The sequence below is a fragment of the Puma concolor genome, chromosome B4, assembly GCF_028749965.1.
Source record: "Puma concolor isolate L17-30 chromosome B4, mPumCon1.1.hap2, whole genome shotgun sequence".
Taxonomy (NCBI): Eukaryota; Metazoa; Chordata; class Mammalia; order Carnivora; family Felidae; genus Puma; species Puma concolor.
This window is the reverse complement of record NC_141673.1, coordinates 36526794-36549145: the sequence shown is the minus strand read 5'-3', so window position 1 is coordinate 36549145 and position 22352 is coordinate 36526794. Positions and strand designations below refer to the sequence as shown.

Here is a 22352-nt window from a genome sequence, read left to right as displayed (position 1 = left end):
GTTAACATAAATAGAAAATTTCTGAAGGTGAGCATAGAACACATTAGGCATTATCAACAAACAGAAAATTTCCAAGCTAGGATGAAGGCCTCTGTCATCGTATTGAAAGCAAAACTGCTGAAAATAGACCTCCTCCTAAGCTTGTCTTCATGTCTGGGTCACACTTTTTAGTTGCATACTGAAGAATTCTCTCTTGCCAGTTTAAGCAGAAGCAGAATTTATTAGGAGAGTATTCTGTAGCCCACAGGCTCTCTCTTGGGCTTGAGATCACTCTACACAGTCAGAAGTAATGCCCAACCAACTAGCTTTCTCTGGGACTCAGCAACTTTTGCAGTCCCAAGCTCCACCACCATCACCCACAAGGAACCAAGCAGAGCAAGCCCCACGTTCATTAGATGGTCCTCCTGGGTGCAGCCGCCACCCCGTTAGGCTTATTGCTGACCTTGTTTCTCTTGCAGCTGCATCTGATTGGTGAAACCTGAGTCATGGGTTAGACTCTTGGCTACTAGAGAGTTGGAAGAGGAGGCAGTTGGCTTCTGCCTTCTTGGGAAGGTGGGGTCCACATCGTGGCTGATTACCAAATACATTTATAGGGAGGGTGATCACAGATGTCGAGTGGCCTCACATAATGAATATTAACCATATGTGTTGACATTTTTAGTACTTCAAATAAAATGGGAGAAGTACTGGATGCTTCCAGATGAGAGCATTATTAAAAAGAAGATTGGTTATCATCAAAGGAAAATAATCAGATGAATTTAAAATGCTAGAACTCAGTAGAGTTATATCTAGAGAGTTGTAAGAAGAAAGTATTGAATCAGTTATTCTATTAGGAGCATTTTGTATGAATGAATTTACTCAGTGTTCTCCTAGAACTAGAAGCTAGAGATGGCACAAAGATACTTGGGAGATACTGGGAAGAAGTCCACAGGCACTAAAAACAAACTTTACCTGATTCACAGCATTCATGGACTCTGGCAGAATTTTTTTGTTTTTTCATCCACTTAACAGAGTAAGGGAAGAACAAAGGTAGCATTTATTTAAGTATGTTCTGTCTGCCTGGTGCTGTATTTTGTGTTTTATATCTGTCACATATGTGAAGTTATAATTCCACATATGTGAAGTAGACAACAATATTCCCATTTGACTTACGAAGATACTGAGGCTTTAAAAGAGCCCATATCTCCCACGGTTGGTAAAGTAAAGCTGGGATTTAAATTTAGTGTATTCTGGCCAAGTATAACTGTTTTTACTGTGTCAGGTTAGCTCCCTCATGTCTTTATGACTGGGTGACTATGTAGAGGCTGCGATTCTTGAATTTATTGTTGGAGAAAGGATTTATAGAGTAACAGGTTATCAAATGTGTGAGTCCTAAACAGTAAGACCCTTCCAATATTATTAAATTATCTCTTTATGATAAATTTTCGAAAAGTAGAGTTATAGTTATAGGAGGGAGAACTCCACCTTTGTACTCTCAAAGAGATACTAACTTTTTAGACTGGTACAGTGTCTGACAAAGGACACACTTAAAGCTGCACGAAGCGTGAACTTCTCTTTTTTCCAGGACTAAGGGCCAGGTTGTCTCTGCTCCCTAAGGTAGTAAGGACCTGCACTGTACCAGCTGATTCCCATTGCTTCCCTGATTTCTAATGAGCAGAAGGAGTATTTGAAAAAGAATTGTTGTCTTTAAATTTCTGTACTGGACACAATCTTATATAATTAAATATGTTAAAATTAGAGACTTTAAGTATACTAATTTCTTTATAAATTCCACTAGAAGTGACATAAAATTGAAAAAAAATGTTTATTAATTTATCTTGAGAGAGAAAGAGAGCATGATCAGGGCAAGGGCAGAGAGAGGGGGAGAGACAGAATTTCAGGAAGGCTCTATGCTATCATCACAGTGCTAGACACGGGGCTCAATACCACCAACTGTGATATCAGGACCTGAGCTGAAATCAAGAGCCAGCCACTCAACTGACTGAACCATCTAGGCACGCTTAAAGTGAAATTCTTAAGAAAGAAAGGATCCAAATCAAATTATTTCTCAAAGTGGATCGGAAATGTGTACACACACACACACACACACACACACACACACACACACACACACACACAGGAGATATATTTTTTTCAAAGCTCTCTTAGGCCTTTCGTCTTTAATACTTCCAAAATTACCAAAGACCCCTTGAAAAGTCATTGGATTCTTCAATTATAAATTGTACTTTACTGCCAACTTTTGGTCCAGAGGGGGTTTATTTCAACTAGGTTGTAATGGGTTGTAAGGTCTTTAAAGCAAAGGGCAGTGGCAGATGAGGTTGAAGGTTGCATCTTCCAACCGAGTGCCTCTCCAACATGAATGTGCATGTGAATCACCTGGGGATCTTGTTAAAATGCACGTTCTGATTTAGTATGTTTGGATGGTGCCTGAGGTTTTACATTTCTAACAAGTCCCAGGTGATACTTAATGATGTTGGTTCTCAGATCACCCCTGCAAGCAAGTTCTATCTTGCCTGTCTTCTTTCCACTCCTCCCAACTCCTTCTCCCCACCCAAGCTTTATGAATTGAACATAAGTAGTTATTTACTATATATGCATATTATAACTGACATTGCCAATAAACATTTCCTCCCTTTTAATATCTCCAGTACATTTTGTTATATAATCTTTTCAGACATAGGCTTAACCTGTCCTTCGCAGCCCTGAAAGATCTGAGGTCATGAAAGAATAAACTCAGACTCTCAAGGGGCATCAAGAAGTTTCTAATTCAGGAATCTTTTGTGAAATTACACCATCAGCCTCGCCTTTTCCTTGATTATTGCTACATGTCTGCTTTACCTCACCATCTTTTATGTTTAGAACCAAGATGGATGTCAACAGATCACGTAGCCTATTTTTGATGTCTTGACAGAGAACTTTTCATTTAAGGTGATTTGATGGTTATAAGCAATATCTTCTAGGAGTTCTATTAGAAGGATCTTTTCTGCTTCATTGTTGGTATATATGTGTGACTCTGGTTTGGCCCTTTTAAGATTTTCCACACACTTTTATGTCTTTGTTTACTTCAGTTCTACTTCTATTCCTATTATACAACTTATCAATTACAATTAAAATTTAGTGCTGCTTTGAGTAACTTAAGTCACACTTCAGTTTATCGGTTGGCAAGAACCCAGGAAAACTCAGCTACTGTTTCATTTTACTTTGATGATGTGAGAACAAACAGTTCTCTAGTTTAGAAGGAGAAAGAGTGAGGGGCCTGGGTAGCTTAGTCAGTTAAGGGCCCGACTCTTGGTTTTGGCTCAGGTCATGATCTCATGGTTTGTGGTTTTGAGCCTGCCATCGGACTCTGTGCTGACAGTGTGAAGCCTGCTTGGGATTTCTCTCTCTCTCTCTTCTCTCTCTCTCTCTCACCCTCTGCCCCTCCCTGGCTTTCTCTCTCTCTCAAAAAATAAATAAAAATAAAGATAAGAAAAGAAGATGGAGGAGATGATTCCTCCTCAAGTTATCCTTGAGAATAATCACCAAGACTTTAATAAAATATTATCTTTTATATGAGTCAAACAGTGGTTATTATCCATGTTAAGTAATTTTTAATTTAAAATTGACAGTTCACAGCTACTAATAATCATAGTGTTCTAAATGTTATTAAAGTTTTTTTTTATAATTTAAAGGAAGTAATTTTAAATTTAGCAACCTTTAATTTTATAATTCTCACAGAATACATACAAATGTAGGCAGTTATAAATGATTCTCTTAATCAGATTCCTTTTAAACATTCACAGAGTATATTAAGTTGTTATTTCATAACGTAATTGACTCCCACATTTTTTTAATATATCTTTTCTTTTAAGAATATTGGGCCATAGGGGCACCTGGGTGGCTCAGTCATTTGAGCATCTGACTTGATTTCGGCTCAGGTCATGATCTCAGGGTCATGGGATCGAGTCCTGCGTACGGCTCTGTGCTGAACGTGGAACATGCTTAAGTTTCTTTTTCTCTCTTCCTCTCTCTCTCCCCACCCCTACTGCAGCCCCTCTGCCCGGCTTACATGCTTGCTCTCTCTCTCTCTAAAATAAAAAAAATAAAAATAATAATATTGGGCCATAAACCTGTGTTCCAAAAGATACTTTTCTATTATAACACTAGGGAGGGGAGTCAGATACATGAAATATATTTCTATATTGTTTAATAGATACAGGTTTCATAGTCCCATGTACAAAATGGAATTCTTTAGTAATCAAATAAGGACATTTGTTTCTGACTTTCATTACTTTTTGTGTTCACTCTGAACCCACCTTTTCACAGATGGCAAAAAAATAAATTTTAAAAGATAGCCCAATCCAGTGAGTTTTTGGGAATTCAAGGTTTACTTCATAGTCCAGTTTACAAATACCATCTAGGCTTTTTTTTTTTTTTTTTTTTTTTTACTTCCTTACCTTTTCTGGCCCTGAGGGACCACAGATAATATTGAAGAGGGGAAGGGCTCTACATATATGATTGTCAGGAGTTGGCAGTGAGATAGGAGCCTCATCTGAATCTCCAGCTGATAAATCTATTATTGGCATAGATGATAAGGGACATAACTTTTCTTATGTTAGTGTTAATTCTTAGGGGTGTCATATTAGATGGGGGTAGTCACCCACTTAGACCCAGTGTAGCTTCCTGGTATGAATGATTTTTATTACTCCTCATCTCATTTCTGGCTTTATAAAGTCTGTTGTGGTTAAAAACTCAAGGATGTATACATCTGGCCTGGGAGATTTCTTGGGAGAGCCACTGCTTTTCCTCTTTACCTACCTTCTGAGTCTTTCTACTTGGACACGTGGGGAACTTCTGATTGCCCTCCATATGTAGTTGCGACCCTTCTCTAAAAATGGGAGATTGTGGGGGTAGGGAAGTGAATATCCAACACAGTTCTCACTTTTCCTCATTCCTCCTTTCTTCGCCTTTCCCCTGAGTTCCTCCTCTTCCCCCTTCTTGAGGTATATGAAGCAAAACAGAATGGTGCATTTCATTCTGTTCTTACAACTGTCATGTGCTCCATTTGGTCTGGTGAAGTTCACTTCTATCAGTATGGAAGACCGAGATGGAAGGAAGTAAACCTATAATTGCAAATGTCCTCCGTATTCTCCCCTTTTCAAATCTCATCTCTTACACTTAAATCATGTCTTTTAAACAGTATAATCAAAAAGCATATCTTCTTCCTTTCTTCGTATTTGGTGTAGAAAATTTTGTAGTCACCTGCCACAGAACAATATATCACATATCATTCTGCTACATATCGGTGTATACGAAGATATCGGCATGATCCCGTGGTTCACATACTTAGCTATAGAATCTATGACTCCCAGATCAGTCACTTACCAGCCATATAACTTTGGGGAAGTTATCGGCTTCTCTAAGCTTCATTTTACACATGTGCAAAATGGGGATTGTAATAGCAGTTACTTCATGGTGGTGTTGGAACTTGGAATAATCAATTCCTGGTATTTTATAAGTGACGCATAGAGGATTTAGAAATTTCCTGTCCTAGAGACAAAACAGTGAAGAAAGAAAGGGTGTAGGTATTCAGGAAAAGTTATTCATCAGCTTCTTTAAATAGTTCTATCCTAGCAGTCCTGGCAACCTGGGTTCTGCAGTTAGTCCTAACAATTCAGAGGTTGAGGTTCTTTACAATTCAAGAATCCCCTGAGCAACTAGCAGAAGATTGCTAATTTCCTCAGTTTCAAATGTTGAATAATGATTCAGTAATTTTTGCGATTAAGATTTATTAAGCAGTCCCATGATGTTTCTTGCAGAGGTGAGTAAGAAATACAACATACACTGTAGAGTGGACACTGGACAGTTCCTCATGAGTTTTGTCTCTTGTCTAGAGAATAAAACAAGAATATAAGTGAACACACGGTGGGTAGAATTGGCATACTCTTTCCCCTATAGTCCTAGAGTGAAAATTAATTTTCACAGTTATGTGACAAATCTAATAAACTCTATTTTTTTTTCTATTTCGTTAGAATATCATCAATTTTACTTATAGCTTAAGAAACTAAGACTCCTAAACTAGATATTTCCTTTGGGAATTAAACTGCTAAAGACAATGAAGACTTTAAAAACTAACAACTACTTTTGGGGAAAAAACCTTTTTTTTCCAGTTGTGTTCATTGTTATTTTAAAGGCACATTGTATAGTGAATTCCTCAGTTTCTCCTTATCTACCTGATGAATTTAAATGTCCATAAAGATGAATATTAATGGTTCCTGTACTTCCCATGTTAGACATGTATTGGTCGATTTTGCTTCAAAGTAACTTACTTCTTTGTAGTATTAAGTTACGCTAATTTCCTACCTCCCTGCCTTTTATTTTCCTCTGGAGAAAACCCTTCCAGGGCATGACCTAATGAATTCTGGTTCAGATTTCCAAATGAATTTGAACCAAAGTGATTCTATAATTTGGTGGAGCGAACCTTCATTAAATACCCTAGCAAGGAAATTTTTACTGTTTCATACCAGACTAAAGTACATTTCTTGACATATTGAAATTGAACTTCAACATTTATGAGAATATAAATTGCAACAGCACATTGTAACTGTCATGAGTCCAGTAGAGCCTTAGGTCAAGGGTTTTTACTTTCTCTGTAACCCCATTAAAAATAGCAATGTTTCTAATTATTTTTCCTTTAAAAATTAGAAAAATATGTCCTGGTCTCCAGAGAGATGTTATCTTCAGTTATTTGTATAATTTATATGGTTGCATGGGGTATGTCTTTATAGTTTTTATTTGCACTTGACCAAAGTGCAAATTCAATTTTATAGGCTAATTGAGCCTTCTCTTTTAAAATCTGAATGTGGTTTTCTAATTGAGAGCATTAATTTTTGTTTCTACTCTTTATTCCTGACCTCTTTGCCATCTTCTCACCCCAAAAGCTTCCCCACCCCCAGTCCCACCAGTTTGGGTATTTCTTTATTTTGTATTCAGTATAATTAACATACAGTGTTAATTACTTTCAAGTGTAGGATACAATGATTAAACATTTCTATATATTACTCAGTGTTCTTCAGGGTAAGTGTGCTCTTAATCCCCTTATCTATTTCACCCAACCCCCACCCAGCTTCCCTCTGGCAACCACCAGTTTGTTGTTCTCTGTATTTAAGAGTCTGTGGTGGTGGGGGCCTGGGTGGCTCAGTTGTTTAAGTGTCCCGCCCTCTTGGTCTCGGCTCAGGTCATGATCTCATGTTTCGTGAGTTAGAGCTCCATATCCAGTTCTCCGCTGACAGTGTGGAATATGCTTGGGATTCTGTCTCTCCTTCTCTCTCTGCCCCTCCCCCTGCTCATACTCTTTCTCTCTCTCTCCCTCTCTCAACGTAAATAAATAAACATTTTTAAAAAATGGTCTGTGAGGCGTTGTTTTGCCTTTTTTCTTTGTTTCTAAATTCCATGTATGAGTGAAATCATATGGTATTTATATTTCTTTCTCTGACTTATTTCATTTGGCATTATACCCTCTAGGTCCATCCATGTTATTGCAAATGGCAAGATCTCATTGTTTTTTTTATAGCTGAGTAATATTCCATTGTACTCCATCAGAAGCTTTTGAACAATTTCAAAAGAGACTACTCCAGTTTTACTTCAGACCCCAAGCCATTGATTACTACTGTTTACATTGTAGGTGTGCTATATGCATCATCTGACGTTGAATTTCACATTTGTCTATAGCATCTCTATACTCTTCAAATACAGTCACTGGATTACCACATACCAGCAAGAGCTTGTAGCGCTTATTACTTATCATCTTTGAAGGTTTTCTGAAGCACCATTGCATGATTGAAAAACATGCTATGCTGATGGCTAATTGGCCGAGCTTCCTCAGGACTCTGACACTTGATTTCTCCTCGTAACCCGTTGGCTGAGCCTAGGGGTCTGTTTTGAATTGCAAGAATAGACAATGCATAAACTTATCAGTAAAATTCAGTGGATCTTATTGTATAAGTCAACTGCACCACTCCTGGTATTCAGTGTTAGTCAAGATGAACTGGCTATTTGAAGGATGTGGGAACTACAGAACTCTCTATAGGCTGGAGAACATAGCTTGAATCAGCAGGAGACAAGGTAGCCCCAGAAATGTGAAGAAGTAGGACATGCGACGGCGACTGTTTACGGGGGGGGGGGGGCGGGGGGGGGGCGGGGGCGGGTCTGACCAAGAGATAGCTTATTGCTTCCACGATTGTCAGTGAATTCTAGCCATTCTTTCATCTTCTCTCATTCAGAAATGAAAGTCCCAAGCAAGAACATGCAGTTAGCTGAGACTATGTCATGTGCCCACCCTGGTACAGAGAGTCAGCAGAGGAAGAATCTGAACTTTTTTTTTTTTTTTTTTTTTTTCCCCTGTAGGCTACACACAATGGATGGTTCCCCTCCTAAACTGGAAACAAAATGTATTTCTGGATAGTTACAGACATTTTATTTTAAAAACTTAAGATTTTTCTGGGATATCATGTTGAAAATGGAGACTCCCAACCCTATAACATTATCTGTGTTAGATTAGAAAAGAAGAATAACATTTCTAATCCCTAATATGTAAATTTAAACTAATAATGCCTACTGAGTACATTATGTTGAAATACTATTTATAATGCCTTAAACACAATAAGTACATTGCCTACATTCAATTTAATGTATTGAATTGCTAAAGCAATTTCTTTTGCTAAAGCAACTTAAGGCTTGATTGGTATGATTGTAATATTTTAAAAAATTAATATTGGTATGACTGTAATACTGTAAAAAGTTAATATTTTAAAAAGGTAATGATTCTGTTCACCTCTCTGCAATTTTAAAATAAATGATAGGGGCGCCTGGGTGGCGCAGTTGGTTAAGCGTCCGACTTCAACCAGGTCACGATCTCACGGTCCGTGAGTTCGAGCCCCGCGTCGGGCTCTGGGCTGATGGCTCAGAGCCTGGAGCCTGTTTCCGATTCTGTGTCTCCCTCTCTCTCTGCCCCTCGCCCGTTCATGCTCTGTCTCTCTCTGTCCCAAAAATAAATAAACGTTGAAAAAAAAAAATTAAAAAAAATAAATAAATGATATAGTTTGATTTTTTTTTTTTTTTTTTTTTAATCTTTAACAGGCAGGCTAGCCTCAATGAAGCAGCCGAGAAGTACTATGATCTGGCGGCCAGACTGAGACCTAATGTAAGTACTTCGCTAATGAGAAACGTTACTCAAAGGGATAGATTCACAGCATGTGATAGCTTTAGATAAAGAAGTCTCCTGATGCTGGGCTTTTTCCTCTCTGTTCCCTTATTCCGAGTACCCACTAAATGGCTAATTCAACAATCAAATCTGCCGGTCTCAAGCCTCTTTCTTTTTGCAGAGGTACAAATTTCTGTTTTCTGTCTTGTATAAACCACCATACAGTTTTATCATTTGAATACACGTCTTAGTGTTATTACATACTTGGCATCTGATTGGCTTTTAAAATTAGTTCCTTGAAAGTATCTTTGCTGCGGCGTTTAATACCTAAGGACTTCCTAACATCAGAAGCTTTTTTTGATCTTTACATACACTCAAACCTTGAGTCATGCCTCTTTCCTATTCCACGGTCCTCATTTCTAATAACTGTGCTTGTCAACTTTATCAAGTATGTTTTTATTAGAATTTTTCCCTGAGTAGTCACACTTCCATAAAGTGGGATGGATATAAATTAGATCATTACCATTGAAATAGAGTAACCAGAAAATAAGAACTGGTTTTATATCTGTCTTCTAAGCCGTTTTTTATTCGCCGCACATCACTGACCTCCAGCGCGTTGCTTTTATTCTCACACACCCTGCTCTGCATCACCCTCCAACACTAAAACCTTCTCCCCTTACTCTCCAGATATAGACTGTCTATTGAGAAATTAATTTTGAAACAGTAATGAAAATGCATGTGTGATGTGACTACAAATAATGGGATAAGTCTCATTTTTATACAGTAACTCTTCCGTTGGGCAAACGACTATGGAGTGCCTGCTTTGTGATAGGATACAGAGATTTGATTTCATTCCCTAAAAGACTACATAATGTAGCAGAGAAGATGGAACATAATCAACTAGTTGAAACACAGTGTAGCAATTCCTAAGCAGAGGTATATACAGTCCTGTGGGAGCACAAAAGAGGAGGATTAATGTTCCCTGAACGCTACCCACAGGAGGAGTAGCTTTTTTTTTTTTAAGCATATATAACCACATGCAATCTTAGCCCTCAATGTCCGTGCCCCCAGTTTCATTAATTATGAGGTACTTCAAGAATCAGTGAACTGTTTGCAACAGAAGAAAATAATTCAATAGTTGTAATGGTAAGAACAATAATAGCTGAAATTTATTAAACACTGATTATGTGTCAGGCATCATGTTAAGTACTTCACTGATTTCTCACAACAACCCACAGGTACTTCTGTGGTCCCCGTTCTGCTGAATCTTGGAGAAATTAGTAACTCACTCAGTATCATAACTGGAGAGTGGGATCCCATGATAACCCAGTCCTCTCTGTGCCTAAGAGAATGCTTGCTGGAAAAAATGCAGTTATATCTTAGGAAATGCAAACCAAAAGTCTAGGAAGCAAAAAAGAAAAATGATTCCCTCATTTATGTATTTGGTAAATATTTACTGAGTACCTGTTAGTGCCAAGCACTATTCCAGGCACTGAATACACAGCAATGCATAAAACTGACCTGAGTTCCTGTCTGTTAGGAGCTTACAATTTAGTCTGAGGAGATGAAGCAGAAGAATAAGTAAAGTATATATGGCATCAGACAGTGATTAAGTGCTTTAGGAAAAAACGGAGCAAGAAAAGGGGAGTTTGGAGGTACAGGGAGAGATAGGCAGGGGGCATAGCTTTGTGAATGCCTGAGATGGACCTCTTTTTATAGCATTATTTTTTTAAAAAAATTTTTATTGTGTCTTTCTTTATTTTTGAGACATAGAGTGTGAGCAGAGAAGGGGCAGAGAAAGAAAGGGAGACACAGAATTCAAAGGTGGCTCCAGGCAGCACAGAGCGCTCCGCAGGGCTCAAACTCCTGGAACCTTGAAATCATGACTGAGCCGAAGTCGGCTGCTTAGCCAACTGAGTCACCCAGGCGCCCCTGTATAGCATTTCTAAGGGTTGAATATGAAATCTTTAATTATTATAACTTCAACTGAAGATGAGAATCAAGGTTTTTTTTTTTTTTTCTTACCTTTTTTTTGTTCCCTTCACAATGGTTAATATAAGGCCCACAATATACATAAAAATGGTGATGTTAAGTTCAACTTTTACTCACTGAGTATCAGTCACTTGAGTATCACTTTTATTTTTGCTAAGTAGTTGATCAAATGGTCTTCTTCAGCACATTATAATGGATTAATGAGAAAAGAGCTATCTGAGCTATTTGACCTGACCTAAAAAAATGAAAAAGTTGCTGAGGCATTCCAGATTTAAGCCAGACTCATGAGCTTGTTTATTTTAAATGGCCAGCCAAATCATAAAATCAATATTTAATCTCCCAACGTAAAGCCATTTTTTTCTGAAACCCCAAAAAGTTCCTTCATAAACATTCCTCGGAAAAAAATGCATTTATTCAAATTCTACTTCCTTTATCTGGTAGCAATAAATTAAGTATTTTATGGATTCGGATAGAATAGGAAGTTCAAATTTAACAATAAGTAAATGATGTTACAGTTGTGGGTCAACAGATGTGGTCTTTCCCTAATCTGTTTTATGAATTGTGTTTTGGTTTTCTGTATGTAATCTAGGTAAGTAAGTTGCCACCGTGGCAAGACTGATAAAATAAAGACATTGGCGGTAATATATAAGTTTGTGTTCTGAACCAAGGAGACCTGTTTAAAACAATAGTCCATATAGTGATTTATTAGTGGTTAGCATCTGATCCAAATTAAAGCGTCCATCGAACATTTATCTTGATCATAGCTGTTATTCTCTTTGTCCTGAAAACATTCTATGTTATTTCTGTGCTTTAACTTAATAAATTTCAGTTCCCTGCTTGGAAGAGGACACAGTAAAGAGACCTCCATTCCCCTTCTCTCTAAGTAGTTTCACTGTCTTTTCTATTTTTCTTGTCTACACAGTAATTTAATCTTATTTTTCAAAGGGCATTTTCTTCTGTTGTTAGAACATCCAACTGTAACAATCAGTAGCTGTATGTGGGGGACCGTTGGCAATGCTCATGTCAGATCATGATTGTACACAGTAAAATATGTGGCTGCAACCTTGTGTCCTGCCACTTACTATCACCATATTAACAATATTGTTATCTGTGGCATGTATTTCTCTCTTAATAAAATACCTATTCCATTTTTTCAGTATGCCCCACGATGAATTTCTTTATTCCTTTCTATTCTACAAAAGCCATATGTTTTTTCATACAATTTGCTTTAAAACTGTCAACTGACTTCTTGGGATATTTTATGTACAAAGAATTCCAGTGAACAAATGCTAAACTAATGAAAGTCTAAATTAGTGGGCACACATAATTTTAAGTGTTAGATTATGATATTGTCTCTTTACAGGGGTATTCAGTATATTGTCATTTACTGAAGTATACAGTTACATTTTATTACCAAAATGGGGCCATTAAATTTTTTAATTCTATTTATTTGATTTTTTGGGGAGGTAGGAGGCAATACTCTAATCTTAAATGTCATACTACATTAAAACATTTTTATAATGGGAAAACTCTACCAAAATTGCCATTTTAAGTTTTTCCACTCTTAGTTTTTCATTTGTGTAAATAAAACTGATCTCTCTGTCGAGGTTACTTTAAAAAGACAACACTCTTTATCTTCTCTCACTTATGCACATTAAAAAATGCTGACTCTTGAGGACTAGAGGGAACATTTAAATGAAATAGTTTTGTTCCTCCTGTGGGAATTAAGCCAAATTCTGCATTAACTTATGGATTTTTAATTTTTTTCTAATGTGAAGAATGGGGAATTTGCATAATACAAAGTCACCTACTTGTACTTGGCTTTTAGCAAACTCTAGAAGCTAGAAAGAGGTGACTATTAATGATCCTGTCTAAAAATCTTGTATTTTTCTGGATGTAATTGTTTGCAATCTGAATTCATTTAATTTATTTTTTTTTTTTATCAAGTGCCAGATTTGTGAAAGACTCTATGCCAAGTGCAGTGGGATTTCAGTTATGAAAAATTAACCCTGACCTGGAGAAATGTACTATCTCATGTGAGGAGGCAATGGAGGAGAGAATACTTAGATTCATATCCCCACAATTCAGGGCAGTAAATAATGCTGCATAATACGTACTTTGTGAATGCTGTAAGGTAGTGCTAGAAAAGTATTCAGGAGAGAGAAATCACTTTCAGCTGAACCCTAGAAGGCACTGAGTCCGAGTAGGAAACTTAGATAATCATGAAATGATAGGATGTTTATAGGCAAAGATTTTAGAAGGAGGAGGACAAAAGAGAATTCTGGCAGGTAGGGACATATACATGAATAAGGACATGGAGCTGAGAAAATGAATGAAGCACAAGGAATAGTAAGCAGATATAGTTTATATATTGGCCAGGGTTGGGGGCAGAGAGGAAGAATAGGGGAAGATAGAACTGGAAATGAAAATAAAACCAGATGAAAGGCATTGAATGCCATACCAAGAATTAGGAGTTTGTATTCCAGAAGTATGTTGAATAGGATGACATAATGAAAGTGATAAGTTAGGATGGCCATTTATATGCTGTAATGAAGAATGTGGGTTGCATTTGGAAAAGTAGAGTTAAAAGATGCCACCTTGGGCAAACCAATAAAAAAAAGTCATTGTAATAGTTTAAGCAGAAGGTATAATCCAAAAGTACAGAAACATAGTGGAATGGAAAAGAATATGCAGGGGAAATAAGTAGATTATTTGATGGGATGTGAGTAGGAAAATTAGTTGGCCCAATGAGTGTTCCAAAATTTCGAATATAGGTAACTTGGAAGAAGGAAAAAGAAATACCCTGAACAGAACTGTGGCAGTTGGAGGAGTATGTTTATTTCAAGACAAAAAGGTTAAGTTTGGACCCAGCAGATTCTGAGTAAGAAGTAGGATATTATATTTGTCCATGGGACATTCCTATCAAGTAGGCAGTTGGAGGAAAGGCCCCAGTTAGGATTAGAGACGTGGGAGTTGTTTGCAGAAAGGAGATAGTGCCACAGCAGTAGTTAAGATCACTGAGGGAAAGCTGTACAAAGGTAGAGAAGAGAGACAATTTCAAATCCCTGGGAATGTCTACATTTGGAATGTAGGATAAGGAAGACATGAGACAGTGACAGAATATAGAAATCAGTATTAATGAGCAATTTTCAGTGCTGCTAAAGGTAAAGGAAAACAGAGACTAAAAATGTCCACTGATAATCAGAGAATAGGATGCCATTGGCCACCTGGTACAGTTTTGTGCCGGTGATGTGGGCAGAAGTTTGTAATGTGTTAAGGAAATGGAGAATTGGAAACAGAGAGTGTAAAATTATTCTGTAAGTTTGCAGGTAAATCAAAGAGACAGGGAAATACCAAAAATTGTCAAGTATATATTTATTAAATATTAAAGGCAGGTGTTGAGATGTGTGTGTGTTTAAATATTAGAGATTAAAAATGTGTCCAAGTACAGGATAGAGAAAAGGAAATACCAAAGATCCTCAAAGATCATTTTCTCCCCAGGGACTGAAGAACAGAAAGTAGACTGAAGATATAAAAGGGGGAAAAATTAGAAAAAGAGGAAACATAAGCTTAGGTGGTAAATTCCTTATCTCAGTTATTTGCTTGTCTGCTGATCCTGTGGAAAGAGAATTTGAGGTCAAAGACCTGTGGATGGCTGGTGTGCTGAGATGGTCAGTAGGTAGTAATTGATATAGGTCTGGCATATCTATATGTGATAAATGCCAATAGAATAATAGTTTTGCAAGATATGTCATTAAGCCATTTATCATTTTGTGATAATTTTAAATAAAGTTCTCAAATCACTGGGAGATTACTTCTCATTTTGATTCAACCTCTCCAACTTTTATGCTAGATGTTGTATTCATTCTTTATCTAACATGTATAATATTTTATAAATGTTCTATCATGTGCAGTTATTATATATGAATTAAAGGGGAATCTGTTCCAAGGATCAGATTATCCAGTAGAAAATTACATACGTACATCATACTTTTCCGAGGCATCTAGAACATAAATTATTTCAAAGCATTATTATAAAATCAAAGCCAGTGTTATCCATTTGGGCTCTTTAGCAATGATTATATGTCAAGAGATAAAATGAGAAATATGAAATTCAAATAAATGAGCTTCCTACATAAGAGAGTTGCAGTTGTGTTATAAGATGGCCAACATATTCTACAATGTATTACTTTCAATTTGGACTACCCTTTTTATGGTAAACGTGGTGGGGCGGGAGGGGAGGGTAAGAGGAGATGGCTATTCAGCAAAAATAACCACTAAGGCTGCGATGGGGGGGGTGGGCAGGTTAAGAATTAATTGTTTGGACTGTACTGATGGAAGAGATAGAAAATATTTCAAGTTACAGTTGTTTATTGATGGAAAAGATATTCTTCCACCCTAATTAGAACAAAAGACCATGAAATTAAGTTAAACAGGACAGATTCAGATTTGACCATATAAGGGATTTTGGGGGGAGGAAATTACTGAGATTGTCATTTTGTTGGGGGGAAAAGGGGTGGGGGGTTTAATAATAATTTGTCTGCGACGCAGTTAAACCACATTTCTGCTTGTAAATGGAGGAAGAACCATATGGCCTCTTCCAAAAGTTTCCACAAGCTTCTGTGATGTGGTAAAATTATATACCATGTGTCTCTTGACTTCCAGACATTAATAATATGTGGATCCCAGAATCACCAGATTGACTTCATGAGTAAAATGTGTTTATATTGCACATATATTTCCCACTCTCACTAGTTATTTCAGCTTCAACTGCATCTCTATATTTATAGTTAGAAAATGGAATGAGGTAAGTTAACAAATCCAAAATAAACTGGTTTCAATCAAGAGAGAAATTGCCATTAGTTTCCCCCCACATTTTACCTGGTTTTATTAAATGGGCCCAGAGATATCACCGAAATGAGACTGTTGTTTATTCACAGGTATGCAATTAAGTCAACAAACACTTACTCTGCTTCAGTTCATAAACAGGCTTCATCACATTGATATGTATATTTATGCACACAGTGGGAGAAAAAAGATATCTAAATCTTGTCTAATTTCAGCAAGATAGATGCTCACTTTCCCTGATAGCTTCAGTTACACCAGGATCAATTTTAGTCTTGTCCCACCCATATCTGTCTTCAGACTCCTTTCCACTGTAGATCTTCTTCCCAAATTATTTAGACAGTGCAGCTCTTTTCACTTCACAAGTTACAAAGTCTAGTTTTTGGTGCATTTACCTCTCTCTGCTTACATTGTAGTTTGTTTTTTATACTTCTATTTTGAGTATATTAGATAAACCAGAAAGAAATGTATTTCTGAAGTTGTTGCTATTTTTTTTCTGTTTATTATCTTATATAAATCTTCATGCTTAGAAGACAAAGATGGTTGGTTACAATCCACTTGTTTATTAACTGTTGGTATGGGGTAGTTTTCACCTGGGTCACATAGTTGGGCTAACGTAAGATGTATTTACAGGTTTTCCATACTTAGGCATTGTTATTCATCACAGTCATTACTTTTTGAATGTGTGTATATGCACTATGTGTGTGTTTCAGAATCACAACCAGAAAAGGACGGGCTGGGGGGGAAGTGTGAGGCATGGGCAGGAACTTAAGTGGCTCTTGGCTATGAAGAAAATCAGCTGAGTACTTTAGGTTGAGGAACATCAAAACCTTTGGGAAATTCCACTTAATTATGTTCTCTGATTCCAAGCATGTTTATTTTTACTCACATTTCTTTGTGGGGGTCTCCTTTGCATGGATTTATAACTATAATTATTTGAATTGTGGGGCCACACACTAAAATTGAATTTAGTTCCTTCTCCTCCAGAGTAACTGGATTCCTGGGGTTTTGGGAGAAAACTCAGCTAATCTAACCACACTGGCCCATATTCCTACCCAGGAGTATCAGCTAGGTGGGCTAGGAGATACCACCATCAGAAGGATGTGCCCTTCCCCCACCCCACTCACCACATTCTTCATATCCCCTTTGGTTATTTCAACAGCTCGTTTCCCCCATTTGTATTATCCTTTTAGGCATTTATGTTTCTGATCCTTGGCTGGTCCTATGGGGCTAAGTTTTTCTAATATAAACTGAAACATTAACCAAAAGATATGTGTATGAATCTTTATTACCTCCCTCTTCTAATGTTCCTGTAACATTTCACCTCTTTTTTTTGTTTGTTTGTTTCCTTATTTTCCCCCTACTCCTAACTCCTTGATATCTGTCGGGACCCTCTCTTATATATCTGCAGGTAAAACTATATTATACTTTACTTTAAAGATAAGTAAAAGTTGGGCAGATCCTGAAAAACTAGTGAATTGGTAGATTGATTTCTCCTAAAAGTCCTGTGTCCTTGTTCAAGAAAAAAATTACTGATACTTTTTTAAAAGGTAAACAAGACTAGGACTCTTGTGATTCGTGGCAAGACTATCACAATGAGGGCAGGGAGAGATCACGTTCCACCTCAAATACAGTAAAGACACAGGATTTATAGCCAACAAACATGGGGGATAAAGAACTTGATCAGGTATCAAGGGTGGGAAGATTCTCACTACATGAATTTAGGAGGACTTGTGCTATGGCTGGGCTAGGCAAGCCTCAGACAAGGCCCAAGGATGAGGCCTAGTCAAAAAGAGGGCTCAGAGGAGCCTGTCTGTTTTGGTCAAGGAGAGATGTTTTCATCGTGGATAACATTATTCTCCCAGACCGAGCTGTATAAATGCTAAATTTCCTATCATTGGATAATATCAGAATCAAGATTTTCTCTTTGTCACTTGAGTAGAATTTATTTAGACATCTTGCTGTAACATAATCTTTGCTAAGAAGCGCTGGAATAGAGCTGAAAAGATTGACATCTTTAAGAGGAGGGAAAATGTGTATGCTACACAGTTTTTCAGTCTTTGTCTAATAATCAACTGTTATTTCCTTGAATATCAAGTGCCAACAAATGGTTACTGTGATACTCAAGAGTTTTAGAAGCTATCCTGAACCTGCATTGTGGTTACATCAAAAATTAAAATTGTAGAGAATAGGAATTTATATTTGACCAACTCTCATTGTTCCTGTCTGGTTTTCATCTCCACTTTTGTTTTCACTTTCTTAAATGATCTCCACTGAAATAACACCCAGAAATGCAACTTTGCAGCGTATGCACATTTTCTCTTTGAAGAGTAAAGGGCAAGTTAAAGAGGGCAAATGTGATGTCATTGGAGATCTCGTGACAAGAAGGAGTTTGAAATGGTCACTCAGTGATTACATTGGTTTCATCTGAAAAGTAACTTGGCTCAGTTTAGGAAATGCTGAATTTTAAAGAGAAGCAATTTTGAAAATATTTGTTAGAATGATTTACCAAATAATACATATGAGCTACTTCTAATAATTCATAACTAAAAAAAAAAAAAAAAAAAACAAATTCAGTGCTTAAATTACAGGCAGAAATAATCAACCGTGGTTTTGAAAGTGTGGTATGGCAGATGTCAACAAGTTCTAGAATGGATGTGAAACATTATTACTACTACTGTTCTTTTTTTTTTTTTCTTATTGCTCAATTAAAGCACTGTATCCTTATCTACTTAAGTATTTGATCAAAAAAGAGAAAGCTGAGGGGTGCCTGGGTAGGTTAAGCATCTGGCTCTTGATTTCAGCTCAGGTCATGATCTCGCAGTCATGAGATCGAGCCCACTTTGGGCTCTGCACTGAGAGAGGAGCCTTCTTGGGATTCTCTTTCTCCCTCTCTCCCTCAGCCCCTTTTCTGCTCATGCTCACTCATTCTCCCTCTCTCTCTCAAAATAAATAAACATTAGAAAAAGAGACAGCTGACTCTTCTCCATGGAATCTATTCTTGTGCTAAGTTATTTCTTGATTCCATGTATAATTTTCATTGGTTGTTTATATAAGAATACTAACAAACCCACTAAAACACTTGAGAATCCTCAACATATATTATAACTTAGTTTCCTGTGAGACAAATTATTTCTCTTAAATATATATAGTGCATTTTCCACTATAATTCCATAAACCAATGATTTTTTTCTCTTTTTCTTAACAAGATTCAGCTACCTGATAGCAAGATATCAGCACTGGCTGTGCTTTCACTTGTAACCACAACTGTGCCATCAAACTATCAGCAAATCAGACCTGCAGTAGTAACCGAATCCATAGTATGCCTTGATACATCTTCATCCATGATTAGTTGCATTATTAAAATGATACCAGATATTACCAAAAAAAAACTACTTGGAAAAATAACAGTATGAAACTAATAAAAGGCCATAGGATTTTTAACATATATTTCTGTAGGTCACTCTACTTAAATTCTAAATACATGGACATCTATTTTAATTTAATTTTCTGATGGAAAAAGAGATTTATATTAAGAATTTATAACTTCTTGGGGCACCTGGGTGGCTCAGTCAGTTAATCATCAGATTCTTGATTTTGGCTGAGGTCATGATCTCCCTGTCAGCATGGAGCCTGCTAGGGATTCTCTCTCTCCCCCTCTCTCCCTGCCCCTCCCCCGCTCACATGCACACATGTGTACCCACTCTCTCTCTCTCTCTCTCTCTCTAAAATATACTTAAATAATTTATAACTTCTCACCTATAATTAGTTACTTGTCGCCACTTTAATATCTCATGTTTTTAAATAGAATTGATTGTCAAATTGTCTAACATACAGTGTGTAAAGTGTGTTCTTGGTTTTTGGGGTAGATTCCCGTGGTTCATTGCTTACATACAGCACCCAGTGCTCATCGCAACAAGTGCCCTCCTCAATGCACATCACCCATTTTCCCCTCTCCCCTACCCCCCATCAACCCTCAGTTTGTTCTCTGTATTTATTAAGAGTCTCTTATGGTTTGCCTCCCTCCCTCCCTCTCTGTTTGTAACTATTTTTTTTCTCTTCCCATCTCCCATGGTGTTCTGTTAAGATTCTTAAGATCCACATATGAGTGAAAACATACGATATCTGTCCTTCTCTGACTGACTTATTTCACTCAGCATAATATAACATTATTCGGCTTGTATTGAGAGCAATAGATTCCACAGGTCTTGAGGATGGAATTATTTTGCTACCCAAGGAGAATTAAGCACTTTAGCTAGTCTTGGAAATCTTTACTGTAGACATGTGTGTACGCTGAGTTTTCTCTTCGTTAAATAATGTGACACTATCATTTTATTTTGTGGTATGCTGATTGAGACAGTAGCTCCCAAATATTTCTTGCTTCTAGGGAACTTTTGTGGACAGCAGATGATGGTTATACCCTAAGCACTATACTATCCTATCATTGCTTTAAACCTATTATTTACATTTGAATGTGTATAAATTGCCTCTCTGTATTTGGAAATTAAGAACTTTTTTAATTCACACCTAATAATGTAAAAAAAATAGCATTCACCTGAGGGGAATAATAATATTGACAAGTTTAAAAGTTGATAAACAGCTTTTATAGGTCCATATTTCCAAGTGTATATCTATTATGAATTAGTTGAAAATTTGTCTTTATAACTTGTAGAAGAATAAACATGATAATATTGGACACCAGAAAATTGTCTTTTTCAAAAATAGGAAATATAAGCCTTACAACATTCAAAGTTAAGTTCTACTGCATTTTTACAGATGGGGATACCAAGGCAGGGTAACTTGTCCAGTATGTCACGGCTAGTCATAGAGCCAGAATACAAAGCCAGACAGTCTGGCTTCAGAATCTGTGTTCTTAACTTTCTGCTTCTTGTATAAGATTGCCTACCAAAAATTCAATAATGATCACAAATAAAATCCTAGACACTGAAATCAGAGGACAGTTCTTATTTAAAAGGTGGTGATTCAAATTGTCTAGAATATTTGTATGTTAATCATTTTGAGGAGAAATGCTGTTTGGCAAAATTGGCAAATTCTTAAGGTTAATTCACAGACCCTTGAACATATGCTTATATCCACCACACTTCACAGTCTCTATAGATCCCAGTTGGAGAATCACTGGAGAAGTTACATGGTAGAGATTTTAAATGTAGAGAAGCAGAGTGCCTGTTATAAGTCAGTTTCTAAAATAGGCTCCAGGAGTATAATGAGAAACAAAGATGTTGTGATCCCTGCCCTCTCAGAGATAATAACAGATGTAGGCTTAGCATTTTACTGTTCCTTAATTTTTTCATGAGAGGTTTATCTAGGTTATGAGGCTTGAAAGTTTGCACATTCTATAGATTATACAACAGTACCTACAAACACATGGACTCAATCACCTTGTCATGTTGTGTGTTCAGAGCCCATTTAGGGACTTCAAGAAACATAGCAAACAAATTACTATTTTGTATTGCTTGAAATGTATTGATCACTTTGCCCTTGACTGCCTTGACTCATACAATCACAGTAAATATGCTGCTCATGAAAAGAGCAGCATATTTTCTTGAAAAGAAAAAAAATAACATACCTAGAAATATGTTAAATCAATTGTAGGTTTGTAAGCTGTCTGATAAAGTTGTATTAATAGACTATTACAGCAAAAAACTTTTATTAAGTAATTTAGAATCGATCTTTTCATCCTTAATGTTAATTTAACTAATTTTAGTATTTCTCTCATATATCTAAACTGAAGTTGCTGGATATGGTGAAGATGTTTGCGTAGTAGCAAGTGCAGCATGAAGATATTTTATGACTCAATTCTTTTTTCTTAATGTTTATTTATTTATTTTGAGAGAGAGAGAGAGAGAGAGAGAGAGCATGTGCAGGGGAGGGGCTTAGAGAGAGGGAGAGAGAATCCCAGGCAGGCTCCATGCTGTCAGCACAGAGCCTGACATGGGGCTGGATCTCACAAACCGAGATCATCAGCTGAGCCCAAATCGAGAGTCGGATGCTTAACCTACTGAGCCACCCAGACACCCATGACTCATTCTTTTTAAAACTTCATTTGAATTTTCAACTCTGCTTTAATGGAAATTTATTGCCTCTTCAAACATGTCATGCTTTAGCACCACATGTGCATACTGGAAAATGCTAGGACTAAGCAAAGCTCAGGAGGATGGGTGCCATCGGTCGCCGCAGAACAAGTCAGGGTCACTTGGTGAAAGCAGGGATACTAACAAAACACTATGATACATACCATCACTGAAGTTTGACAATCAAAGGACAATTTGTTATTGCAAGTTTTGAAGGCTTGTATTGAACTAAAAGTTTTGAA

The 22352-nt window shown here is 36.9% G+C and overlaps 1 protein-coding gene across 2 annotated transcripts in view; it reads left to right on the top strand.

Annotated features, from left to right (window-relative positions):
* Nucleotides 1-22352, top strand: part of TMTC2 (transmembrane O-mannosyltransferase targeting cadherins 2) — a 404595-nt gene that overhangs the window by 334198 nt on the left and 48045 nt on the right. For both annotated transcript variants that reach the window (XM_086712717.1, XM_025926374.2), the window contains exon 11: nt 9118-9181. In XM_086712717.1, coding sequence (XP_086568843.1) covers nt 9118-9181 — 64 coding nt within the window. The remainder of the gene's footprint in view (nt 1-9117; nt 9182-22352) is intronic.